The sequence below is a fragment of the Ambystoma mexicanum genome, chromosome 14 (assembly GCF_040938575.1).
Source record: "Ambystoma mexicanum isolate Mex_15411 chromosome 14, UKY_AmexF1_1, whole genome shotgun sequence".
NCBI classification, from domain to species: Eukaryota; Metazoa; Chordata; class Amphibia; order Caudata; family Ambystomatidae; genus Ambystoma; species Ambystoma mexicanum.
Window position 1 is genome coordinate 480,388,999 of NC_090940.1, and position 24,334 is coordinate 480,413,332.

The window sequence follows — 24,334 nt, forward strand, 5'->3', positions numbered from 1 at the left end:
TACGTCCTACGATTTTCGGCTGGAAATCTCTAAATCGCTGGTTACTTTTTAGATAAATATTTATGCATGAGGCAACACGCGCATGCGCGTGATGACGTCATCTGCAGAGCCCCATATAAACAAATGCCATTTTCACAATGGCGGCAGGCGGTCTTCTGGAAACCCTACCTCGCTGTACTAACAGTGTGGACCACAGCTCCTAACTCTGTAGTACAAAGTACTACACAAGTAAGGTAATTTCCTAGATGTATCCATGAGCTCTAAGCTGGACTTCTATAGATACAAGCACACTTATGCTTGTTGTCCTGCCCCCATTTATTTATTTTTTCCTATTTTTTTTAGTACCAAGCAGGACTCTGTTTCTGTTTTTGCTTACTTGCTTACCCCTACCCAGATACTCTCCCAATTATATTGGACTTTCCACATGAAGAAGACACTCTAAACAATGAGGGCACATGACATCTGACTATCCCCGGGTGCGAATTGTAGTAAGTTCTTTGCTTTTTTTCTCACAACATGATAACTAATAGACAGTAGTCTTGAATTATTTTTGAGACATAAACTCCTTATTTTGCATAATTAGGTCTCATCCCATGAGTAGGATTAAGAAAGGTGAACTGAGCAGACGATAATTTCTAATTGGCAAAGCATTGACTATTGAGCATTGTAAAGCTCTGTAAGATACCCCTGCATACTCTTCTACTACGCATATTGAATGACAATACGGCACAAAGCATCCTTAGCACTGAATAGCACAAGGTCCGATCTTTTTGAATATTTACGTTGCTGAAAGATAAATTGGATTGAGTTTCGAATGGATTGTGTGAAGAGAGACTGAAATGAAATGTCTTTTGACATATCAGAAATGTATCTAATGTTGAGTTCATAACAATATATGTATTTTATGCTACATTATATTCCTAACGTTATGTTATATGTACTTCCTCTTTAGATTTGCACATGCCCCTGATGAAGAGTGAATGTCACTCGAAACGCATTGGGCCCCTGTTGACAGCATCACCATGAATAAAATGAAGATGTCTTTGATAAACTACTGATCGAATTGTCATGTTGAACTTTGTACAATCCTAAAAACCACACACTAGAGTGTGGGTATCAATAAATATCTAATCCTTACTACTTGAACGTTTGATTACAAAAAAGATTGTAAGTTACTGGTCTGGTCTTCCAGACAAAGGATAGTGTGCAGGGGACGCAAGTTCCCTAATGGGGAAATTTTTTCTTTGTCCTTTTATGTGGTACAACCTGGGTGTAAAGGTTGTCTTTTTCTCCTCTGCACCTTGAACTCTATTTTAACATATTTCACGAGAAATACCAATCCTTACCCTACTAAATCCCTAAACTGTTACCTTCCATAATAGGGTGTGCTAATAGTTTTTAACATTTTTTGTGACCACTGATCAGACCCAGGATTGGGGGGATGACCAGCAGGGGATTACACACTATGGATTTCCCATACCCAGGATCCGGATACCATATGTGTGAACCTTCCCTCCTCCCCTCTTCTACGTCGGGCTTCACTGACCAGATGGCGGTTAAAGCCATTCTGAAGAAGGCAGCAGAACACTTACACTTCCAAATAGCTGCGCAAGAGGCGGTGTTAGATTCAGACTTTGTGGTAGACCTATTAAAGGAGAAGCCTCCTGCCAGCCAGGCTATCCCTTTACTTAATTCCATCAAAAAGCGCATCGCCCCTTCCTTGCCAACGCCCTCCCGACTAGGGCTGTGAACCCTCTGGTGGACACATTTAGACCCTCACCCTCTGACCCCCTGTATATTAGAGGTCATGCCATTCCAGATTCTCTTGTGGTCACTACAGCGGCAGCATATTCTAACTGCATAGCTAGCACCACCATGCTGTTGGCCATCTATTCTGACGTCCAATGGAACCTACTACAGGAAGGCCTTCAATTGTTCCTGAGGGTAAGCGGGTAAAAGACAACATCCTCGAACACTTTGGATGCTGCTGAGATGGCAGGGAGAACCTTGGCTCAGGGTACTCTTTTTAAAACACCATGCCTGGCTGAAAAACTCGGTTTTCAGACCAGAGGCAAGGCGTTGTTGATCAACAAACCTGTGGAAGACTCGAACTTGTTTGGCAAGGGCGTTGATGAGGTACTGAAAACGGCCAAGAAGGAACACAATACTTTAAAGACTTTGAATCAGATCACTCAGAGACCCTTTCAACAGAGAGGAGGAAGTTCTTGCCGCTCCTTTCGTGGGCAGTCCTATGCCCGTTCCCACCCAACCAATATGGCTCAGGCAACAGTTGATCCTCGGGACACGGATCTGCCTCAACAAACCCTTCTCCACCGAGAGGACAACACCGTGGGAAAGATAGGGGTTGCAACGCCACCCCCAGAGGCTCCCCAGCCTCTGGTCAGAAATGACTCAAGTCCAGGTCCCCTCACATGCCTCCCAGGTCGGGGGACGTATATCATTCCTGCACGCATGGGATCAGCTTACCACAGACCAGTGGGTGCTCAAGACCGTCACACCTCGATTCAGACCTCCAAGATCCAGGCGCCTAACGCCGGAACACCTGAAGATCCTGGCACAAGAGGTCGAGATCCTGCAGGAAAAGGGCGCAATCGAAGTTGTTCCCATTCTACAGGTAAACAAGGGTATTTATTAAGTGTACTTCCTTGTACCCAAAAAGGATCTCCCCATGCGCCATGTGCTAGACTAGCGCCCAGCGAACAAATTTGTCAAACCACAAGTTTTGGATGGTAAAATTGAGTTAATTCCTCTACTAAGGTAGGGGAATTACATGGCAACATTGCACATGAAAAATGCATACTTTCATATTTCAATTTTGCTGGCCCACAGGAAATTCCTAAGGTTCATGATAAAGGACAAACCCTATCAGTTCAAGGACCTTCCCTTCGGCATTGCTTCAGCCCCAAGGGTATTTACAAAGGTACTGGCAGTTGCAGCAGCACACCTGCGCAGGTAATCCATCCCAGTTTATCGCTTTATGTTCTTTCCATTGATGGATTTCTTTTTCTATGGTTTATTTTCGAAGTAAGAGCACTGGAAATTAATGCATCGTAATGCTATCTTTTACATTTAAAAGTACATATCCATTGAAACTTGTCCATCGAGTATAGGAATGGACAAGTTTCGATGGATATGTACTTTTTAAATGTAAAATAGCATTTCGAGGAATTTATTTGTCACAAAATGTTACATGGAGCTGTTCAGTGTTGAAATCTTCAAAGTATTTTGGCACTGGCCAGCTTCATGTAACGTTTTAGTGTTTATTAGGGGGGGTGTCCTGCACCCCCCAAACCTGAAGGGGCACCTAGCCCTAATGGAAATCCAACTAAATGAATTTAATGAAAATGCATTTCGATAGAAATGGCTTTCAATGAATACATTTAATTGGATTTCAATTCGATTTAATGAATAGTCAATGGATAGACTAGATAACAATTCATCCTTACCTCGACGACTGGCTCATAACGGGGGATTCCTACGGAAACATGCCTGTCAAACACTCAAGACGATGGACCTCAGTCTGGGATTCTATTCAGTCTGGGATTCTCCATAAACAAGAAGAAATCCAGCCTAGACCCTAGCCAAGTCGAGCAGTTTCTGGGGGCTCTACTCCGGACAGAAGACTGCCTCGTCTTACCCTACAACGCAAAGGTTCAAAACATGCCGTTTGTGATCCCTCAATATGTAGCCAGTCGAGAGGCGACGGTACGCAAGGCCATGCGGCTGTTGGGGATGGTGTCCTGCATTTACTTGGTTCCTCATGCACGTTTGCGCATGCATCCCATGCAAGAGTGGCTTAATAACAGTCAGTGGTGTCAGGCCAGCGGACAATGGGACGATCTAGTGGTTGTCTCGGGCGCCCTCGTTCTCTCTGCAGTGGTGGTCAAGGGAAAACCTCTTGAAGGGGAAAAGCTTCACTACCCCCACATTAGAAGCCACTCTCACGACAGACACATCTCTCACACAGTGGGAGGGGAGGTCTCGCCTCCTCCAAAAGACAGCGCATATCGTTTGGTCCCCAGCAGTAGCATCCAATCACATAAACCTGTTGGAGCTGCTTGAGGTATTCAAAGCACTGAAAACCTTTGAGACACACTTGCAGAGAAAGACAGTACTGATCCTCGCAGACAGCACCACAGCTAGGTACTACCTGAATAAACAAGGGGGCCCTCCCTCTCCAGGGCTGTCCAAACTGTCCCAGAACATTTGGAAGTTGGCTCTCAAACACAAGATGTTTCTGTTGTCAAAATGAGTTCCAGGGGAACTCATTCTTCTGGCAGATGTGCTCAGCAGAGACTTCCCATTGCCCTTAGAGTACGAATGGCGACGACACAAAGGCCTCATCTCCAACGTTTTCGCAGAATGGGGCTTCCCAGAGATGGACTTGTTCGCAACTCTGGAGAACTCGCAATGCCCAGATTATGCCTCCAGGTACCCTCCGAACCGATCCAAGGGGAATGGTTTCTGGATAATATGGTCAGGGAAATTTGTTTAAGGTTTTCCCTCCAACTCCCCTTCTCAACAAGATAGTGCACAAGATGCACCAGGAACCAGTCACCATATTGTTGGCCCCGATGTGGTCACACCAGCCCTGATTTTCCCATCTGATGGAGATGTCTCTCCTCCGATGAAACTACCTTGCCCATACTACATGCTATCTCAGGACAAGGGGGAAACACTTCATCCATGCCCGCAGCTTCAATTTAGCGGCCTGGCTCCTGAGATCATAGATTTCGGGCATCTCCAACTTCCTCAGAGATGCATGGATATACTTAGGGAAGCAAGAAAACCGAACACCAGACATTGCTACTTCAATAAATGGAAACGCTTAGTCATCTAGTGCAATTCCAAGGGCATCAATCCGATTGACTGCTCTCCCACTCATATTGTTTTAGACCCGACTCACTCACTAGATTCAGGTCTGGTATTTAATTCCCTGAAGGTTCTCTTAGCTGCACTCTGAGCCTATACCACGTCCCAACAGAAAGTGTCATGGTGGAAGATTCCAGTTATTAAAGCATTTATGGAAGGGGTGAAGAGAATTCATCCCCCACATTTCTAACCCGGCTCCCGGATGCGACCTAAATGTGGTATTACCCAGACTTATGGGGTTGCCCTTTGAACCAATACATACAGCAAGTCTCAAAGCTCTTACTTACAAAACCGCCTTCCTAGTGGCAGTTAATTCAATAAGGAGAGTCGGTGAACTGCAGGTCCTTTCTATTCTAGACCCCTTTGTCACAATTAAGAGAGTAGGTGGTTCTGCACATTCACCCTCGGTTTGCGCCCACATTTTTTTCTAAGTTCCATGTGAACCAGTCAATCGAACTACTAACATTCTTCCAAAACCTCACTAATGTGGCGGAAAGAAGTCTACACGCACTGGATGTGCTTAGGGCTGTCATGTACTACCTGGAAAGAACTAAACCACAAAGGAAGACTAACATTTTTGTTTCAGTGGCAGCTGGTAGAGAAGGGGATCATGTCTCTAAATCAGCCATCTCAAGGTGGATTGTCAATTGCATCACACTCTGCTACACTCTTGCCAAGAGACATCTGCCCTTCAAGCCTAGAGCACACTCTACTCTGAGCACTAGGGCTTGCATAGCATTCATTGCAAATTTTCCTTTCGGGTCCATTTGCAAAGCGCCAACCTGGAGTTCTGTACACAACTTTACAAAACACTATTGCCTATACACGCACTCTAGGTCTGATTCTCAGGTGGGACAAGCAGTACTAAGATCTTTTCACTAGTGTTCCTTCTCACATCCCATCTGCAACTCCGGGTACTGCTCGCTAGTCTATGCACAGCATGTGATTCCAAGCGGATTAACAAACATCAAAAGTCATGCATTACTTGCTGTAATAGCATTTCTGAGGAATGTATCTGCTTAGATTCACATGCGCCCACCATTCCTCCCTGCTCGGATGGAAGGAACATAGACATCTTACTACTTCGTCTCTTTCTGTGCTCAAGGTAGTTGTAAGGCTCCCTCACGGCAGAAAAAATACAATCTGAGGGACCTTTATGCATGAGGGATTTTGGGTACACTACAGGCCACGTTGGGGATAGTGTTACAGGCACGCCCATGTTGAAGTCCCCTTTCGATCCTCGAAAGACCCGATGCATTACTCTGCGGTTACCACTAAATGTCGACTATATGCACAGCATGTGAATCTAAGCAGATATAATCATCAGAAATGTTATTACTGTAAGTAATGCATGTCTTATAATACCCCACGAAGACATCATTTATCCCCTCCTGTGATAGCACCAACTTCCCCGCCAGGTCATATAATTGGCTGACTGTTACTCCTAGGTGCTCCGGTTTTATCAACCATGCTAGAAGCCGGCCTGCTTTGTCCCCCTCCCCATGTATCCTCTCCATATAACTGCGGTCAAGCCACGCAAGCGAGTCCTGTGCCGACTGGTGAGCAGTTATCTTTATTGACAGCGTCTTCCCCCACCTGCTGCCCTTCCGCCAATTCCCCCTCCAACTGCTGGATCGCCCCATTCAAGCGTTTCTCTACATTATCCAGATTCCTCCCTACTCCCACCGCCTGAGACGTGCACACTCCCCTCAGTCACTTTAAATGCCTTCCGCTGCTACCCCATGTCGTCTACTTATCCTCATTCAATTCAAAGGTGGAGGTAATGGCCTGCTGTAGCGATTGTCCTCTAGCCTCATCCTCCATCATAACTGCCATCATTCTCCACAACCCTGTAACGGAGTACCGCTGCATGTTTTCCATAATAGTAACCAATGAGCAGTGGTCAGACAGTCCCCTGTCCAAATACTGGTGTTAGGCAAGATTGTATGGAGTACCCTTTGGGTGCACTACAACAACCCTGACCTCCTGGCAATAGGTACCTAACCTTTGGTAGAAGTCTACTACTGTTTTGGTAGCGTGTTGAGCAGCCAGGCTTCTCTCAAGGGGTCAATGTGAGCTGTAGTGGAGTTGCACAGAGATTCACAGTCAAAAGTATTCAAATAAACTCTTGCACACAAGGTTTCTTGATTAAACAATGTATTTATCAGTCAGAGTACGCCTTCTTCAGAAGGGGGCAATATAAAGCAACACACATACTTCAAAATACACACTCTTCATTTTCTAAATCAGTAAATACCCTTTAGAGGGGATTGGGTCCTCCGACCTATTCCACATCTGACAGGTAATGTCCACAGATGTGCTGCTTTGGAAAATCTTTGGCGTCTGCGTCGATGACGTCGATACGCCGTCCCCGAAGACCTCTACTGACGGCCAACGTCAACCCGTGTGATAAGTAGGACGCACGACACCCATAGCCTCAGTTCCGTTTTTTCCGCGAACGTGTTCGCTTCGTGAATCTCGGTACGCCTCGACTCGTTGGAGTTTGCTGTTTTCTATTCTCGATTCGTTGAACCTGTTCGGTTTGTTGTGAAGACCTGTTCGAGGCGATGTCTTTCTCGTCTTCAACCCCGCGTCCGGGCTTCATGAACTGCGGGTACTATGGGTCCAAGATGTCGTTCACGGACTCGCACGACGCCTGCCTCTGGTGCCTCGGGGAGGCCCACGATATGGACGACTGTGCCGACTGCCAGTCGCTCACTGCAAAGGCCGTGCGGGAATGCAAGAAGAAGCTGTCGGTAGGCTGGGTGTCTAAGCCCCGGAAGTCGAGGTCTGCGGGGCTTTCAACGGATGACTCGAGGGGTGAATCTCCGCGTCATCATCGGAAGTCCGGTGGGTCTCCTTCCAGGAGTCGGTCTCGCCACTCCTCCGCCTCTTCGAGGCATTCCAGGAAGCGCCAGCATAGGTCACCTTCCCCGTCCTCTTCCGAGGACTCCGCCCGTCGGCGGGTCGCTTATCCCTCCATGCAAGCGACACCGGAGGAATGGGCTTCCTTCGGGAAGCAGATGCTAGCGGTTCTTGAATCGCAGGGCACCGGTTCGTCTGCGCCTCCGAGTGGGGCAGGTCGGCACCGGTCGAGACACCTCTCGTACGCCTTCGGGCTCGGGTGGTCGGCACGGCTCGCGGCAGAGGTCCCGCTCGGACAAGGGTAGCCGTTCTCGCCATGCCTATGCCAGGTCCCGGTCCTCGACGCGCTCGAGACCGTGTGATCCTGTGCCGTCTTCGAAGAAGACGTCGACGCCTGTGGCGCCGAGGTCGTCGACGATTTCTCTCGAGGCTCTACCTCCGAGGGGGTCGTCGACGCTGTCGGCGCCTAGGTTGTCGAGAGACACGCTCGGAGCTCCGGCTTCGAGGACTGTGTCGATGCTGGCGGCGCTGCAGCTGACGTTGACGACGATTCGCTCGACGCCTTTTCTGTCGACGCCGACTCGTCCTCTCCCCGCCTGGAGTAAATTTCAGAGGGTTATGAAGGCTCTGATGGCGGCCTGGTTCCGGTTACGGTTCCAGATGACCTTATCTCGGGCCATAGCCAGTTTGATGACCTGAGGCAGTCGCTGCATGATGCCAGTGGACTGGACACCTCTCCGGAGGTGGAGTTCTGTCTGCTGGAGCCTGGCACTCATGCCGATTCTTCATATTGGCACCTTATGTCTCGGGTTACCGAGTACTTGGGTTGGTCAGCTCCCCCAGGGGAGTTCGTTCAGGATGATCTCACGGACATCCTTGATCTCGGTCCACCCACTGACCCGGTTTTGCCTTTTCATATGGCTCTGCAGAGAACGGTGGCGGCGGCGGCTTGGACTGCTCCGGAGAGTCTCCCGGCAGTGGGCAAGTCTTTGTCGCGAAAATACCGTCCAGCCAGTAGCGACCCCTGCTACTTGTCTAGGCACCCCACCCCGGAGAGTTTGGTGGTGCAGGCGGCTACGGCCCCGGCAAAGCAGGTGTCGTATCCTACCATCCCTCCGGATAGGGACGACAAACGCTTTGACGGCTGGGCGAAGAAAGTGTTTTCTTCGGGGGGTATGGCGCTTCAGGCGGCCAACTCCATATGTGCCTTGTCTCGTTTCACACACACTCTGTGGAACTGTGGTGCATTAGCGGCCGATCATATTCCCGAAGGGGACAAACAGGATGGTTTCCTTGCTATGGTTCAGGATGGCAAGGATGCTATGTGTGAGGCCGTTCAGTCGGGTTTGGACTTGGCGGATTGTGTCAGCCGGTCCATGGCGGCGAGCACCGTAATGCGCAGATTTGCGTGGTTGCGGAAGTCTGGGTTTGCTCCTGATGTGCAGTCCTGGCTCCTCAACATGCCTTTTGACGGTGAACACCTTTTTGGCAGCAAGGCTGTCGAGAGCCTTGAGAGGTTGCAGACCTCGAAAGCTGCAGCGAAGTCGTTGGGCGCTGCAGTTCGCCAACCTACGCCTTTTAGTCCTAGGGGACAGCAATGGAGGGGAGGTTCCTTTCGCTATTACTCGTCCTTCAGTAAAGCGAGGGGAGCTAGCAGTCAAAGAGGCCATCGTAAGAGTGCCAGAGGTGGAAACAAAGGTACTCGAGGTGCCAAGGCCGCTCGGGCAGTTGTCTCTTTGCCCTCAGGCAACGCCGCAGCCGCTACCATTCAGTCGTGAGGCCAGGTCCCATGGTTCGCTGCTTGGGGGAAGGCTGGCGCAGCATCTTGTAGAGTGGCAAGCCATTATTTAGGATGTGTGGGTTCTGGAGATCATAACCCACGGCTACTGTCTTCCTTTTCGGCAGAGGCCTCACGACAATCCACCAGGGAACCTCTCTTTGAAGTGTCCGGATCCGCTCCTTGCGCAGGAAATTCAAGCCCTGTTGGAGAAAGGCGCCATAGAACTGGTGCCTGTAGCGTATAGGAACAAGGGATGGTATTCCCCTTATTTTTTTATTTCGAAGAAAGACGGGGTTTGAGACCCATCATGGACTTGCACGGTTTGAACAAACTCCTCAGGAAGGACAAGTTCAAGATGGTGACTTTCTCAAGTCCTCCAGGCCCTTCAACTTCAGGACTGGTTGGTGTCTCTCGACCTCAAGGATGCTTACTTCCATGTGCCGATCCATCCCAAGCACAAGAAGTACCTGAGGTTTGCTGTTGGCGACTCGCACTTTCAGTTTCGGGTCCTGCTGTTCGGATTGACCTCCGCCCCGAGGGTTTTCACCAAGCTCATGGTGGTGGTGGTGGCAGCACATCTCAGGAAAGGGGGGATTCACGTCTACCCCTACCTGGACGATTGGTTGATCAGGGGGGAGCTCTCCGTCACCTGCCGCTACCTTCACAGGCTGGGCTTCTCCCTCAATTTAAAGAAGTCCCATTTGACACCAACGCAGCGGCTCCAGTACATCGGAGCAGTGCTTGACACGTCCCTGGGGCAGTGTTTTCCTCCTCAGGTGAGGGCTCTTCACATTCAGCAGATGGTGCACAAGTTTCAGCTTGCCCAGAATCTCCCAGCGTCCGAATTCTTGAGACTGCTCGGCCTCATGGCATCCTGCATTCTTCTGGTGCCAGAGGCTCGTCTGCAGATGAGATCTTTGCAGTGGGCACTCAAGCTCCAGTGGTCTCAGTCCTCCAGCATGCTGTCGGACCCTGTTCAGGTGCCGCCCGGGACTTTCTGTGGTGGGCCGTCGAGGGCAATCTGATGAAGGCGGCCCCATTTTGGCTGCCCTGGCCGGACGTGACGATGGTGACGGCCGCATCCCTCATGGGATGGGGAGCTCATGCCAACGAGTTGACAGTCGGCGGTCGTTGGTCTCTGTCGGAGTCCAGACTCGATATCAATCTGTTGGAGCTGAGGGCCGTCAGGCTATCCCTGAAGGCTTTTCTGCCGACTGTGCGCGGAAAGAGTGTCTTGATTCTAACGGACAACACTGTGGCCATGCACTACCTCAACAAAAAGGGGGGGGAGAAGCAGGGTCACTTCCGCTGTGCAGGGAGGCGATGCAGCTCGAGTCCTGGGCCATCCAGCAGGAAGTTTCTATCTCGGCGGTTCATCTGGCCGGAGACGACAACTAGACTGCGGACGCTCTGAGCAGGCAGAGCGCGATCTCTCACGAGTGGGAGCTGGCTCAGGAGATTCTCCTGGAGATCTTCGGCCTTTGGGGGACCCCTCAAGTGGATCTCTTCGCCTCCAGTGTCAACTGGAAGTGCGAAAGGTTTTGCTCACGGGAATTTCCTCCAAAAGGAGCCTTAGGAGACGCGTTCGTGGTGGAGTCATTTCCTCCAGTCCCCGTCATCCCGCAAGTGTTGCAGAGGTTACGGCGGTTCGGTTCCCGGATGATCCTCATTGCTCCGGCGTGGGCCCGGAGGACGTGGTACCCGGACCTTCTAGACTTGTCAATCTTCCCTCCACGTCGTCTTCCCTACCGAGACGATCTGCTCTCACAGGAGGCGGGTCAGGTTCTCCATCCAGAGGTCAGATCCCTCAATCTTCATGCTTGGCTTCTGAAAGGTTGAGGAATAAAGATTGGGACCTCCCTGAAGACGTGATGGAGGTGTTGCTCTCGGTCAGGCGGCCGGCAACTAAGTCTCTGTACCGTTGCCGTTGGAGAAAGTTCTGCGACTGGTGCAGAGTTCAGAATGTGGATCCTTTTGAAGGTGACATTCCCATGGTTCTGTCTTTTTTGCTTTCTTTGGCCCACAGGGGCTTGCAAGTGGGGACCATTAAAGGTTATCTGGCGGCGCTGTCCATATTTAAGCGCTCGTATTTAATATTTAATTTCGCAGTTTTTGAAAGGGCTCACTAATGTGTTCCCTCCGTCACCTTTTTTGGTGCCAGGTTGGGATTTGAACCTTGTTCTTAAGTTTCTTATGGGTGCTCTGTTTGAGCCTTTACATTCTTGCCCTTTGAGGCTGTTGACTCTGAAAACTGTTTTTGGTTGCGGTTACTTCCGCTCGCAGAGTGAGTTACAGGCACTTTCAGTTAAGCCACCCTTCACTGTGTTTAATAAGGACAGGGTTGTCCTTAGGGTTCGTCCTTCTTTTCTTCCGAAGGTGGTTTCGGAATTTCATTTGATAGAAGGTTGTTCTTCCGGCGTTCTATCCTCCTCCACATCCTGGTAAGGAAGAGGAGAGGCTCCATAGGCTTGATCCTCGGAGAGCGTTGAGCTTTTATATTTCGCGCATGTCCCGGGTCAGAGTGGATGATCAACTTTTCATTGGTTACGCTGGAAAGCGTTTGGGACAAGCTGTGACGAGACAGACTTTGTCTCATTGGATTATTTTAGCTATCTGCGAGTGTTACCGTTTGGCGGGTAAGGACCCTCCGGCTGGCTTGCGGGCCCATTCTACCAGAGGAGTGGCTGCGTCTACTGCCCTGCAGAGGGGAGTTCCTATTCGTCACATCTGTGATGCAGACACCTGGGCTTCAGTACATACTTTTGTACGTCACTATTCCCTTGATTCCATCAGAGGGCAAGATCTGGCCTTTGGCAAGGCAGTTCTCTATTCCGCAATTTGATTGGGCATGCTAAATTTGTATTCTAAATTCTTTCCCACCTCCTTGCTTGGTACTGCTTTGGGAGTCTGTCATAGATATGGAATACGTCGGAGGACCCAATCCCCTCGAAGAACAAGTTACTTTCTTACCTGGTAACGTTCTTTCGATGGGATGGTCCGACGACGTATTCCATATCGCTCCCTCCTTGCCTTCCCTGCTGCAGAATTTCTTTTGCGATTGCAGCTTGCGTTCCGCAAGGCCTTGTGTGTCTGACTGGCAGAAACTGGTGGCACACGTTCTGGGAAAAAACTATAACTGAGGCTATGGGCGTTGTGCGTCCTACTTATCACATCGGGTGACGTCGGCCGTCGGAGGAGGTCCTCGGGGACGGCGCATCGATGCAGACGCCAAAGATTTTACGAAGCAGCACAGCTGTGGACATTACCTGTCATAGATATGGAATACGTCGTCGGACCATCCCATCGAAAGAACGTTACCAGGTAAGAAAGTAACTTGTTCTTTGGGATGGTCCACACACTGCCTACACCCTCAGGTGTCTTCAATAGTTGGGCTGCTGGGGACAGTAATATATCACTGTTGAATTTAGAATATCCTTGAGAGGACTGTCAAAGAAAAGAGGTTTCAGAATAAGACCAGTATTCACAAAATTATTCTTAAGCAGGTGAGTACTTTCACAATAACACCATTAATGCAAAGTCTGTTAAATAAGCCGCCTTCAGAAGGGAGCAATATGAAACACCACACAAATATACTTTAAAATTCAGTTTGTTTTCCAAATCAGTAAATACTCTTTGGGGATTGCCTACAGACACTACCTACACCCTCAGGTGACTTCAATAGTTAGGTTGCTGGGGACATTAATACATCACTGTTGCATTTAGAATATTCTGGGGAGTATGTCAAAGGAAAAGGTTATTGGAGCAAAACAAGAAATCGCACATATTCTGAAGCAGGTAAGTACTTTTGGTGTCCCCCAATGCAAAGTTAGTTAACCCTTTCCTGGAAGGAAGACACAACACTTAAGCAGAGGAGAGAAGAGGCATTCAGGGAACCAGGCCAGCCGATGTTAAGTTAGCAAAAGTCAAGGTGAGCTAAGCACTTCTTGCAGGTAAGTAAAAGGCTTGCACAATGGTTTAGAAGTCTTTGTAGAATAAGAAGAAATTCAAAGTAGGGCCACAAGTTCATTAGGCTTATGAGGTAAAGAAGCTGCAACTCTACAGGGGCAACCGAGACAAGTCTCCAATGAAGACAAGCAAGGTGGCACAAGAGGTTAGTTCTCTCAGACTTTACAGTACCTTTAGATTGAAGAAAAGTGCAGCAGGTTGCTACTGTTGTACAGCTCTGCAGAGCCTGGTGTTCCTGGGCCTCAATCACGGGGACAAGAGGGAGGACGTCTGGGGACTCCTGCACTGCAATGGGACAGTCACTGCTCGCAACCAGCAATCTTCAAACAAGTGGCTGCTCGGTGTTTCAGCTCCTCGTGTCTACTGCAAATAGCAACACTGCGGTTCCCTGCTGTCGAGATGGGCTTTCCTTGCATCCGAGTCGTGCACTCTGTTGAGGGAGCCCAGGCTCAGTCAGTCCTGCTTCCTGGGAGTCCAGAGGATCTTCTTGGAGCTTTTGGCCAGCTTAAAAGGAACACACGATCTGCGGGTATGAATGATATGAATGATATGAATTTGGAGTTTCAGCACAGCAGCAGGGCTTCACCGGGCAAACCTACAGTCCAGGAGTTGCAGCAGGCATCCTCTACTAGTTCTTTGGATTCCTTGGTCCAGTGTTCGACTCTGCCTTCCAAGCCAAAAAGCCTTGCCTCTTATGCAGGTTTGTCCCATTCATTCCAGCCTAGCTGTCACTCACCCAGCAGGGTGACTGTCCTTCCAGGACAGTCAGCCGGCCAAACACCACAGTGCATTTGGGTCTCCTAGGAGACTAAGTACAGGGAGTTTCGGGCACCTCCCTCACTTCCTGCCTACCCCAGACACCCTGAAGCCAGCGGCAGGCTTCACTCGTGAATCCCACCAAAGGCAAAGCGAACAATTGGACCAAACCTGGTTTGGCGCGCAGAGTAAATATCAAGAAGGACCTTTCCACAAAGAAATGGCGTAAAAAGACTGGTGCCATTTTGACAAAAATAGCACCCATGGGTGCTTTACTGCAGCTGCGAATGCAGCCCGCAGTAAATGCACACCACAGTAGTTAAATCGAAACCACTGCCACCAGCCATTCATTGAGGAAAGGGTAACATAAAAATGTTAGATGAGAAGCTAGACAAAGGGGATACTAGGTAACCCCTCCACCCTATTGTAAAACAGTGTGTGCTGGGTCTAGAAAATTACAAATGTAAGTAAAGTCAATTTCACTACTGCTCCGGAAACAGTAGATTATCCCACAGAAGGTATTCAAACGTTTGCAAAATCTGAAAGACTTCCCTGTGTCACTGCACTGAAGGTGCTGTGAGACACAATGTAAAAGATGCCTATGGAGTTTGTCAGACCCATAACCAAAAGAAAGACAGGGTGCAAGAATCACATACAAATATATGAGAGAGTGGGGAAAAAAGGGCCCCTCTCTCCAGATTTAAAAAAAAAAACAAGTCCTCAAAATCCAGCAAAGTTGCTGGTGGTCTCTAAGGTGGAGGGAATTGGCACATTTCTGAGAATTCTTCCCTAACAGTGGCCAAGAATAATGATCTTGAAGGGAGGTCTAGACATATCCTAAGGATCACAGGGATGGCCGTGTCCACTCCAATAGACAATATGGAACAGTTTGTGGAAAAGTTCCGCCAGGATGTCCTCGACAATCCACCAGTTACGGACCTTGTTATGGTGGAACGAGCTCATCACTCACTACCAACCAGCCCACCCCCTGGGCCCCCTGAGAGGGCCATTATTGCTCGTATCTTCAACTATCGAGACTGTGTCATAATATTATGGGTGGCGAGGGAGAAACGGACCCTAAGGTGGGGTTCGGCCAACAAGTACAAGACCAAAGATAGCCATTCCAAAACATTGAGGAAAAAGGATATGAGAGATGCAATGCTATGCCCAGCCAAACTTCTGGTCGTCCATGACGGGAAGACACGATTTTTCACATCCCCGGAGGCAGCGGAGCTATTTGCCATGGATATTCTGGCCCCGGGGCCTCCCCCTTGAACTAGGATGTCGGAAGGAGCGATGCATACTTGGGAAGACAACCGGCTTCTCATGGGGATGCTGTCGAGACCGTCGCCCAAAACCCCCTCTGGCAAACCCATTGGCCAGGTGGAGTCAGGTCTCTAGAGCCTGGCATCCTCTTCAAAAGCCCTCATGGGGCCAGTCCTGGCGCCTATGGCGCCAGGCTCATACACCATGAAAAACAATGTGCTTGGGAACTACTTTATTGTATTGTCAGCCAACATGGAGGCATCCTCATAGCTTGGTTCTTGAGAACCAAGCTATGCGGTCTAGTGTTTTGGGTGTGGTAGCCTAGGGACTACTTTACCTGGACCATTTTGTTGGGGCTATTTAAACCACACCCGAGCAAGACCACATGCTTCACGTTACTTTGCAGCTTGCAATGTGACGCTCACCGTGTCCAGCTATTCCCACGAACATTGCAGACGCAGAACCTGCAAGGTGACAAAAGGAACATCATTAGCAGCAGCATCTTACCTGCAGTCGTCATCTTTAAACATTCGCAGCTACTGAGAACAGCCTCCTCGAATCTGCACGCCTCCCGGACAGAACGACCTGAAAGAGGAAGATGGAGGCAACATTAAAGAAAGCAGTAGAGACATTTACAATTACGAACTGCTCAAAAGGCTTACCTGGCTGATTGCCTCTCGGCTGGCACCACTTCGGACATTACACTCACGCTGAAGAACACAGCGACCTACAAGGAAGGAAAACACAGGTTAGCAAAGGCAAGACTTTGCAGCGCTGCGCATAACGCTTACTTACCGCATCATAGCGCTCTTAATGCACCATCATTTACCAGCGGGGCTCAACCAAGCCAGTTCGCTGCACTGAAGCTCCGCGTACCTAAGAAAAGACATTTTAAACAAAGAAAGGCATGCAGGATAGCAATAAGACCTACCTGAACAGTATCAAACGGGCTGGCGTCAGTGAAGTAACTGGACCGCACTCGCCCATGAAAGACCACGCGCCCCTGCAAAGAAGACAGGACGGAGAGCACACCTAATTCTACCACAAGGTGAGGAGAGGGCACCAGAGGGACTGAAATCATACGGGGGTGGAGGGAGGATACTTACCCCAGTCGGTCAGTCTTGAACAGTCCTCCTGTATTTTCAGGCAGAACCTTCCCCGCAGACTACATCAGGGCAAAGCTGAGAAGCATATCGGCGAGTAACCCGGCTGGGTGGCGTCCCTGTGGATACCAGGTGAGCGTAACAGATATACCCTGGGTCCAACATGGCAACATCTGGAAGTTACCTATAAATTAGAAATATAACGAATGTCTATGGAAACGTGCCTCTCAACACAGGATGCACAGAGCCTGCCGGCACCCCCCCACACCCAGTTGCTGAGTAATCCTTTTAGGTGTAGATGTTCAATGTTGTTTTGGTGGGGGGTGGGATACGACGGGTGGTAGGTTGGTGTTTCTGGCTTGGGAGGGGGGTAGTTCACTCTTTTATGGGAGTTGCAACACAGTGTCCGGGAGGGAGGGAGGGAGGGAGGGAGTAAGGGAGGGAGGGAGGGAACTGTCTTCCAAGGTCTCAAAACTCCAGGTACGCCTGAAACCATACAAATTCCCAGCTCATTCACTAGAACTCAGAACCGCTACATTCCACATCCCTGGCATGAATTTCTGCTCGGACCCAACATGACAGACACTATAGGAACAGCTCCACCCCCTAATTCTGAAATATCATTGATGTCATGGAATATCCGAGTCTTCACTAATGGTTAAAAAAAACGCTTGATCTCGAACTATGCCAAGAATCACCATATAAATGTTCTCTGCCTCCAGAAGTCCCACTTGGGGAAAGATCAGACTCCCCACCTTGGCGGGGTGGGGCATCCATAGATGGGGCTAACCACACACCACCCAGGGGGTGGGGTTAGCGATCTACATACACCACTCTTGAATTAAAACTAAATACCCATATCGATTTCTTCCAAGCATGTTCCAAACACATACGCTTCTTCCCGGGCTGTGAGGTGGTGTGGGCTGGGAACTTTTATATTGCTCTGTCGCTACTCCAGGGTGGGACCGCCTCTGCACAGACCACCTTTTCAAGAGCGGCGTATAAATGCAAGTCCATCGCGGCTGATCATGCCCTCATCAACATATGGTGTCTCCTTCACCCCAACAGTCGCAAATTCACGTTCTATTCAAGTGTCCACGGGAGCTCGTCCAGGATAGACTGTCCACATGTCCCCAGAGCTGGCCCGGGTGATCCACACGGCGCAGATATTACCACAGACCCTGTCTGATCAGTCCCTTGTACGATTCTCTGGCCCGGCCTTGCTGACAGCCTCCTGCCCTTCATGCCTAGACTGGTCCTCCCAGACCAGGCAGGTTTTATACCTGGCCGCTACGCTCAGAATATGCACAATGTGAACCAGTCAGTCCCTATGTCAGTCGCCCCTTTGGCTGCTGAAAAAGCTTTCGACTTGGTCGAGTGGCCCTTTTTGTTTGAGGTTCTTCGCTGCTCAGGCCTGGGCAATATATTCCTACAATGGGTTTGATTGCTTTATTCGGCTCCTAGAGCCTTAGTGTATACCAACTGTAAACAATCTGACCCGATTCCCACCAGGTCCAGTCCCTTCCCGTGGCACCAGGCAGAGCTGCCCCTTTTCCCCTATTCTGTTTGCCCTAGCGACCGAGACAGTAGCGTGTGTCTTGAGGGAATACCATGCTCATAGCGGGATAACGCTTCGCTCGCACACCTCCATCGTCTTATATGCAGACATGTTAATATATGTCAAACGCCCACAAACCAACTCAAGCACCGTAGTGGTTGAGATCACCAGATTTAGAGCCCTTTTGGGACTGCAGATCAATTGCTCCAAGTCTGAGGTCCTCCCACTCACCACAAATGTAACCCCGCAAGACATTGGAAGCGACTTTGCGTGGTGCCCATAGGGAATTCGATATCTTGGCATTCGTGTGTCCACATCCCCCGTTAGGCTCTATGAGGAGAATTACTTGTCGGCCCTCGAGTCTGAAACACAAGGTAGACACCTGGGTGCATCTCCCAAGCTGCCAGGGTCTCTGTCTCTCTCTCTCGAAGATGGTGGTTTTACCAAAGCTACTTTACGTCTTCAGTAACGTCCGATCTGGCCCCCAAGTGCTTCTGGGACAAACTGAAGAGCCTGATGAATAAACTGATATGGGCCGGCAAACAACCCTCTCTCTCGCTGGACACGTTGTGCTGGCTGGGCCTCCAAGGGGGCCTGGAAGTACCAGATCTATTTCTGTATTTCTTGATCGCCCAGCCCAGTACGCGGCCTGGTAATGGTCCCCTATGCCCGACCTGCCCCACCCGACCCTTGAGAAAGCCCTTATCTGGCCATATGATCTAGGGGGCATCCCGTGGGGGGCTCAGGAACGCTATCATAAGGCGGAAGTGCAGCCATTGGCGGTTACCCTTGGCGACTGGGATCGTCTGGCTAAATTAGTTGGACTGGGACAATGGTACCCCTCCCCCCCCCCACTATGTCCATCTAACACTTGAGGCCATCTTCATACAACAATTCATAAACTTACAGATCAAGACATTGGGGGATACTTTCCTCTCTTGGAAGACCTCAACGCCAAGGGCGATTGGAGCCCTATAACATTACTTCTGTATTACCGACTGCAGGAGGTGCTACGAGCCAGATGGCTGGATTTCCCAAATGCCCCCCACTTCCCCTCTCATGTCATACGTCACCACACAGATAGCCACCAAGAAATTAGTTTCAACCCTATACCGTCTGGCCCGGTCACTTAGACCCACCAGTGCCAGCCTCTAAATAAATAGATGTGAGGGCAACCTTGGCCACACACTGACAGAAGACCAGTGGTTCTCCATATGTGCCCAGTCCAAATCCATATCCGTCAACAGATTCCGCCTGATCCATTTTAAATTCTTGCATGAATTGTCCTACTCCCCACATCAGCTAAATAAGCTTTACCCGCTCAAACGCTTGCACTGTAAGATGTAATTGGGCATCAGCTGAATTCTATCATGGAGTTGGCCAAGGATTTAGCCCTTGTGGTCCAGTATCGCCGAAACCATGACAAAATTACTAGACTCCCATATACCACCGTCCCCTGAGATCTGGCTGCTGGCCCTGGTTGAGGAAGGCACCAGCAGCGCAAAGCACCTTGTGGACATGGCCTCCATGGTAGCTAGATCGCTGGTAGATCGCTGATAGCACGGTCATGGGGAACCAACAAACCTCCCACATTTCAACACTGGCTCAAAGTCATGCCGAACTGTGAACAAAGGGAGATGCAGTTTAATCAAACGCTTCCACTAAACTGCACGGCCAGGGATTATTGGGCAGCCTTCAAGCATCACTTAGCCGTCTGAAGGGTATTGGTAATCAGTTTGTATCAATTGGACCCTTATGTTTGTTTTTACCACCCCCGTGAGGTATGGCGAGGCCTGTGCCCTTGTATCTTGGACAGCTGGCTCAGGGCCTTCAGCGACGCCTGACAGGGCTGGAAACATGGGTGTACCTTTTTATTATTGTTTGTGAGAGTTCTAAGCAAAGGGAGAAAACAGGAGGGTGGGGGGGGGTGGAGACTCTGTCTCAGGGTGGGGTTTTGCGCTGTGACGCTGGTATGTTCTACTATAATAAAATAAACAGATTAAAAATAGATGATTCAAGACCAGGCTGGGGGGGTTTCTAAGGTAGAGAGGAATTGGCACATTTCTGAGAATTCTCCCTAACAACTGGGGTTCAACAAACCAGTGAGTGCTCCCTGCCTATGAACAAGTAGTCCAATCTAGAGTATGAGTCGTGGATCCCAGAGTGGTGGGACTAACCCTTTTTGACTTGTGCGACTCCCACCAGGTCCAGTCTCTATCACCTGATGTAGCGCTGCCCGCGCCTACACTTTTGTGGGTCACCCCCTTCCTGTCTGAACTAAATACGGGTCCAGAACACAATTAGTCTCCACAAATGTACAGTCCAGTTCGACATATGCCTGTTAATGCCATCACTCAGGGGAAATAACCCCTATCGTCCACATTCAGTGCATTCGAACAGACATGCATATTTCCTGCCCATCCAAGTGCCCCATAATGGCAATTGTCACCCCCTCGGTATCCCTCATTGTCTGCTATACCTGCAGGGGAATCCCTTGGGCTACCCAGATTGATACACCCCTTGAATAAGAGGAACCAAACACCCCACCCACCAACTTGGAGTCCAACGTTTTCAAATCCGCCTGCTGTAAATTAGTTTTCTGCAATTGCGCCAGCTATATGGCATGTCGTCTCAGATACAGCAGTGCAGTGGGTATGAATCTGTCTGCTGTGGCTTGTTGCCATATGTAAACTACATTGCTATGGGAATAATAGTGTTTCGCCTGACAAGGTGGCTGTCCGTGTGGGACACGAGTGGCCATCTTAGGTCGGGGTACCACGACAACTCAGGACTCTGTGATCAGAGTACTGTTGAAGCTCATGGCTTTAACAATAAATATACTTAAGTTGGAATTGTCGAATGTCTGTATTGGTTATCTCGTGGATGTAATCACCCCCTCTCCTCCTTGGACATTAGGACTTGGACGCTAACGTCGCTCATTACTCATGTGTGGGTTTTACCATGTTGTGACACTTAACTTGCTGGGGTGGGGCATGTGGTGTAATTCTCCCTTCTTTTTGTAAGTTGAGATTTAAAAGGTTCCGTTACAGTTGCAAATAAAGTTAAATCGAATTGTGTTCTTGCACGATACACAAAGGTAAATACAGTACATTCAAATTACATAGTCTCAAAAAGCAATTAAGGTCCCAATCTTCATTCATGCCATTCAGTAATAGGGTATCTAGGCGGTCAATCCAGTACGCATCAGGTTGTCTTCTCAGCTTCATATCTTGCCTTCGGTCACGCTCTTCAATCACCTCTAGTACATGGAATTTTAGCTGTGCCAGGCTATGTTTTTTTTAATCTGCAAAGTGTCTAGCCACTTCTGATGTCATGGTTTTGTTTCTAATACATGACTTAAGTTAATTCATGTGTATTCTGATTTTCCTTCCTGTCTCCATCATAGTATGTGCTGCATGGGCATTTTCTACAGTACACAATGTTCTCAGTGTTGCATGTGACAGTGTTTTAGTTAAAAAAAAAAAAAAAAAAAAGTTTCCTGTTCAAGGGTGAGAGACTGCAGCTCCTTTAATGATTTTATTACAGTTCCCACAATTTAGGAAAGGGAAAGTCCCTTGCTGCTTAATCCACATTCCGGGTCTTCTTTCTTCTCTGGTGTTCACCAATAGATCTCTCAGGTTATTGCTCCTTTGCTGGGCATAAACTGGCTGGTCAGAAAATGGTTCCTTTGTTCTAGTGTCACTTGTTGGTATGCTCGAATGTTTGGAAATGCATCTTTTTATCTGTGTGCTTTGAGTGGAATATTTGGAGACTAACGCCACTTTCGGTGCATCATGCTTAGGTTTGGTTTGGTCTAATAACTGATCCGCTATTACCTTGTAAATGTGGTATAGTCTGTGCTTTGAGGCTTCGTTGTTGCAAACACTGGCATTTTATGTGTAGGGCAATCTCTCATTTCCTACTTGACTCTTGAATAATTGTGCTGCACCTAGAATGGTGAGGGATCCAATGTATCTCCTTTCTCAACTATACAGTAGCTTTTTGGTTACTGTTCAGGCTGATGGCAGTGTACATTTCTGTGGACTTATGTTGCAGGTGGTCTTTGTAGCTGTGGTAGGGGACACAAGGGACACCATTTAACCAAAATGGTTGTTGCATTTTAAACCCTGAACAAGATGACTTGTCCTTTCTTATGACATCTACCTTTCTGGTTGGTGAAGGATTCTGTGGTCCTTTTGTCTTCCCCGCGTTCCCAAGGAAAGCCTGCTAAGGGTCTCTGAGTGACGGTCATTACAGGAAGTGGGAGAGGTTGACTCAGCTTGTGTTGCTGCGTAACTTCGGAGGCCCTGGAGCTGAAACTTATTCAACCACTGGAACAGAGGATCCTGAAGAACTACAAAGGACGCTGCAAGCAACTTCCAGCGACCGCCAGGGCCTGATGAGTAAATGCTGCTGTCCTGACCTCAACGTCTAAACGACATGGAAGGTCCGAACACGACTACTTCCTTGCTTGGACTGATTGGCCTAACCAGTCCCAAGACGAACTACAATTTGCGCCATCCTTGGAAGAGCTGCAACCTGCATGGCCTGCAATTCACAACACCCAGGGACCTGTGCTGCGTCACCTGAAGTGTGGTTTCACCTGTAACTTTCTGGGCATCCTCCTAAGCGCACAGTGACTCAAGCCAGCTACCCTCTGTCCTCTCACCAGAGAAGAGGACAGAGAAACAGAGGTCTACCACCATGACAACCATCCTTCACCCAAGCCTGAAAAAAGCACCAACAAGCCAGAACCGTGAAGATACTTTGCTGGGCATCCGTCTCCACGAGAACTGTTACCAGATCCACTGAAGCCCCTTTCCTCTGTCGCCAAGACTGAGAAACCTGTGACCTGGTCTGCTGTCTCTTCACCGCTGGGACAGTCCTGTAGCAACTGTTTTCTTCACTTGAAGGTACTGTCCTGCTGCTGGTAAAGGTTACCTGGAGTCTGCTTGTTTGATCCTGTGAGCTTCGGGGCTGCAGACAGCCTGTATCGCGCAGCCCTCCATAGTTAAATTGGGGTGAGCAACCCACTGTACTCTAATTCTGCGTTAGGACATGGGCGACCCTTCAAGGAAACCTCTTTACTTATGAAACCTAACTTTTACTTGCCTGCAAAAATCAAGATGAGATTGTGTTGGACTCTGCCACTCTGAACCTTGAACTGTTTTCCTGCCTTTTCTGCCCAACCCCTGGTCACTGGTGGCCCAGTGGCCCCTCTAAACAAAGATAGGGTTGGATACTTTAAGACGGGCTGCAACAAAGTTACTAAAGGTTATAGGAGTTTGCATATGTTTCAGATGGTTTTACTATGCTATTTGTTAGTGAAAAATCTATTTTAATGGGACTACAACTGTTTTCTTTCTCCAAAGAATATTGCAAATGTTCTATTGTTTCACTGTGTTGTAGTACTTACTTGACCTGAAAGTTAAAACAGAATTCCTTAGTGTATGTATTAAATAGAGTTCTTTCTACCTCACTACAGCCCACCTCCCACCTTAGAATAATCCTGGCTGCTCGCCATTCTACCAAACCCTTGTGTGGTTCAGGCTAAACCTAAGTAGTTTAACCCTGTTCACCCCAGGTCGGCTTTCAGTGCCGTCTCCAACAGTACTTTTGTAAAAACTCCTAACACGTATTTCCTTTGGATGTTCCCCTTCAAGATGATTGTTGCACTTAATTTTCCTCAAGCACTTCTCCTGTGCTAGTAATAAGGTCTACAGTTTTGATCAGTAGTAATAAGTTGTAAAGCGTCTTGTGACTTTCTTTAAATATGAAGACTTGTGTGACGGAATCCAATTGCATTATCAGCCTATCACTTGGATCTTTAGTCAATGGTATTATCCTGTGAGTCTGGTTTAGAGCTTTTTGCTATTGTTTACTTTTTACTCTACAAACACTTGTGTACAGGCGCGTTATAAATGCCATGCCATATATCAGTGCTGCAGTTTGTTTCCTTTCTCCTGTCTCCTACTCCTTCCTGGCGGGCTTCTGCTCTCCCTTAGGGCCTGGAATGCTATTCCACCAGACCTGAGAGAATTGAGATGAACAGCTTTGTTCAGAAAAAAGCTAAAGACCCTGTTTTTTTGATAATGCTACAGGTCAATTATGTCCGCTGTCTCGACCATCTGGCATCATTCTGATTTT

General features: G+C 48.7%; 1 protein-coding gene across 5 annotated transcripts in view; it reads left to right on the plus strand.

Annotated features, from left to right (window-relative positions):
* PAPOLA (poly(A) polymerase alpha) overlaps window positions 1–24,334 on the plus strand; it is a 1,157,717-nt gene that overhangs the window by 224,467 nt on the left and 908,916 nt on the right. For 2 of the 5 annotated variants that reach the window (XM_069637721.1, XM_069637720.1), the window contains exon 11: window positions 953–1,137. The exons of the other annotated variants lie outside the window; for them this stretch is intronic. In XM_069637721.1, the coding sequence (XP_069493822.1) occupies window positions 953–970 (18 nt within the window). In that variant the 3' untranslated portion in view covers window positions 971–1,137. Of the gene's footprint in view, window positions 1–952; window positions 1,138–24,334 lie in introns of those variants that run through there. 5 annotated transcript variants of the gene reach the window in all.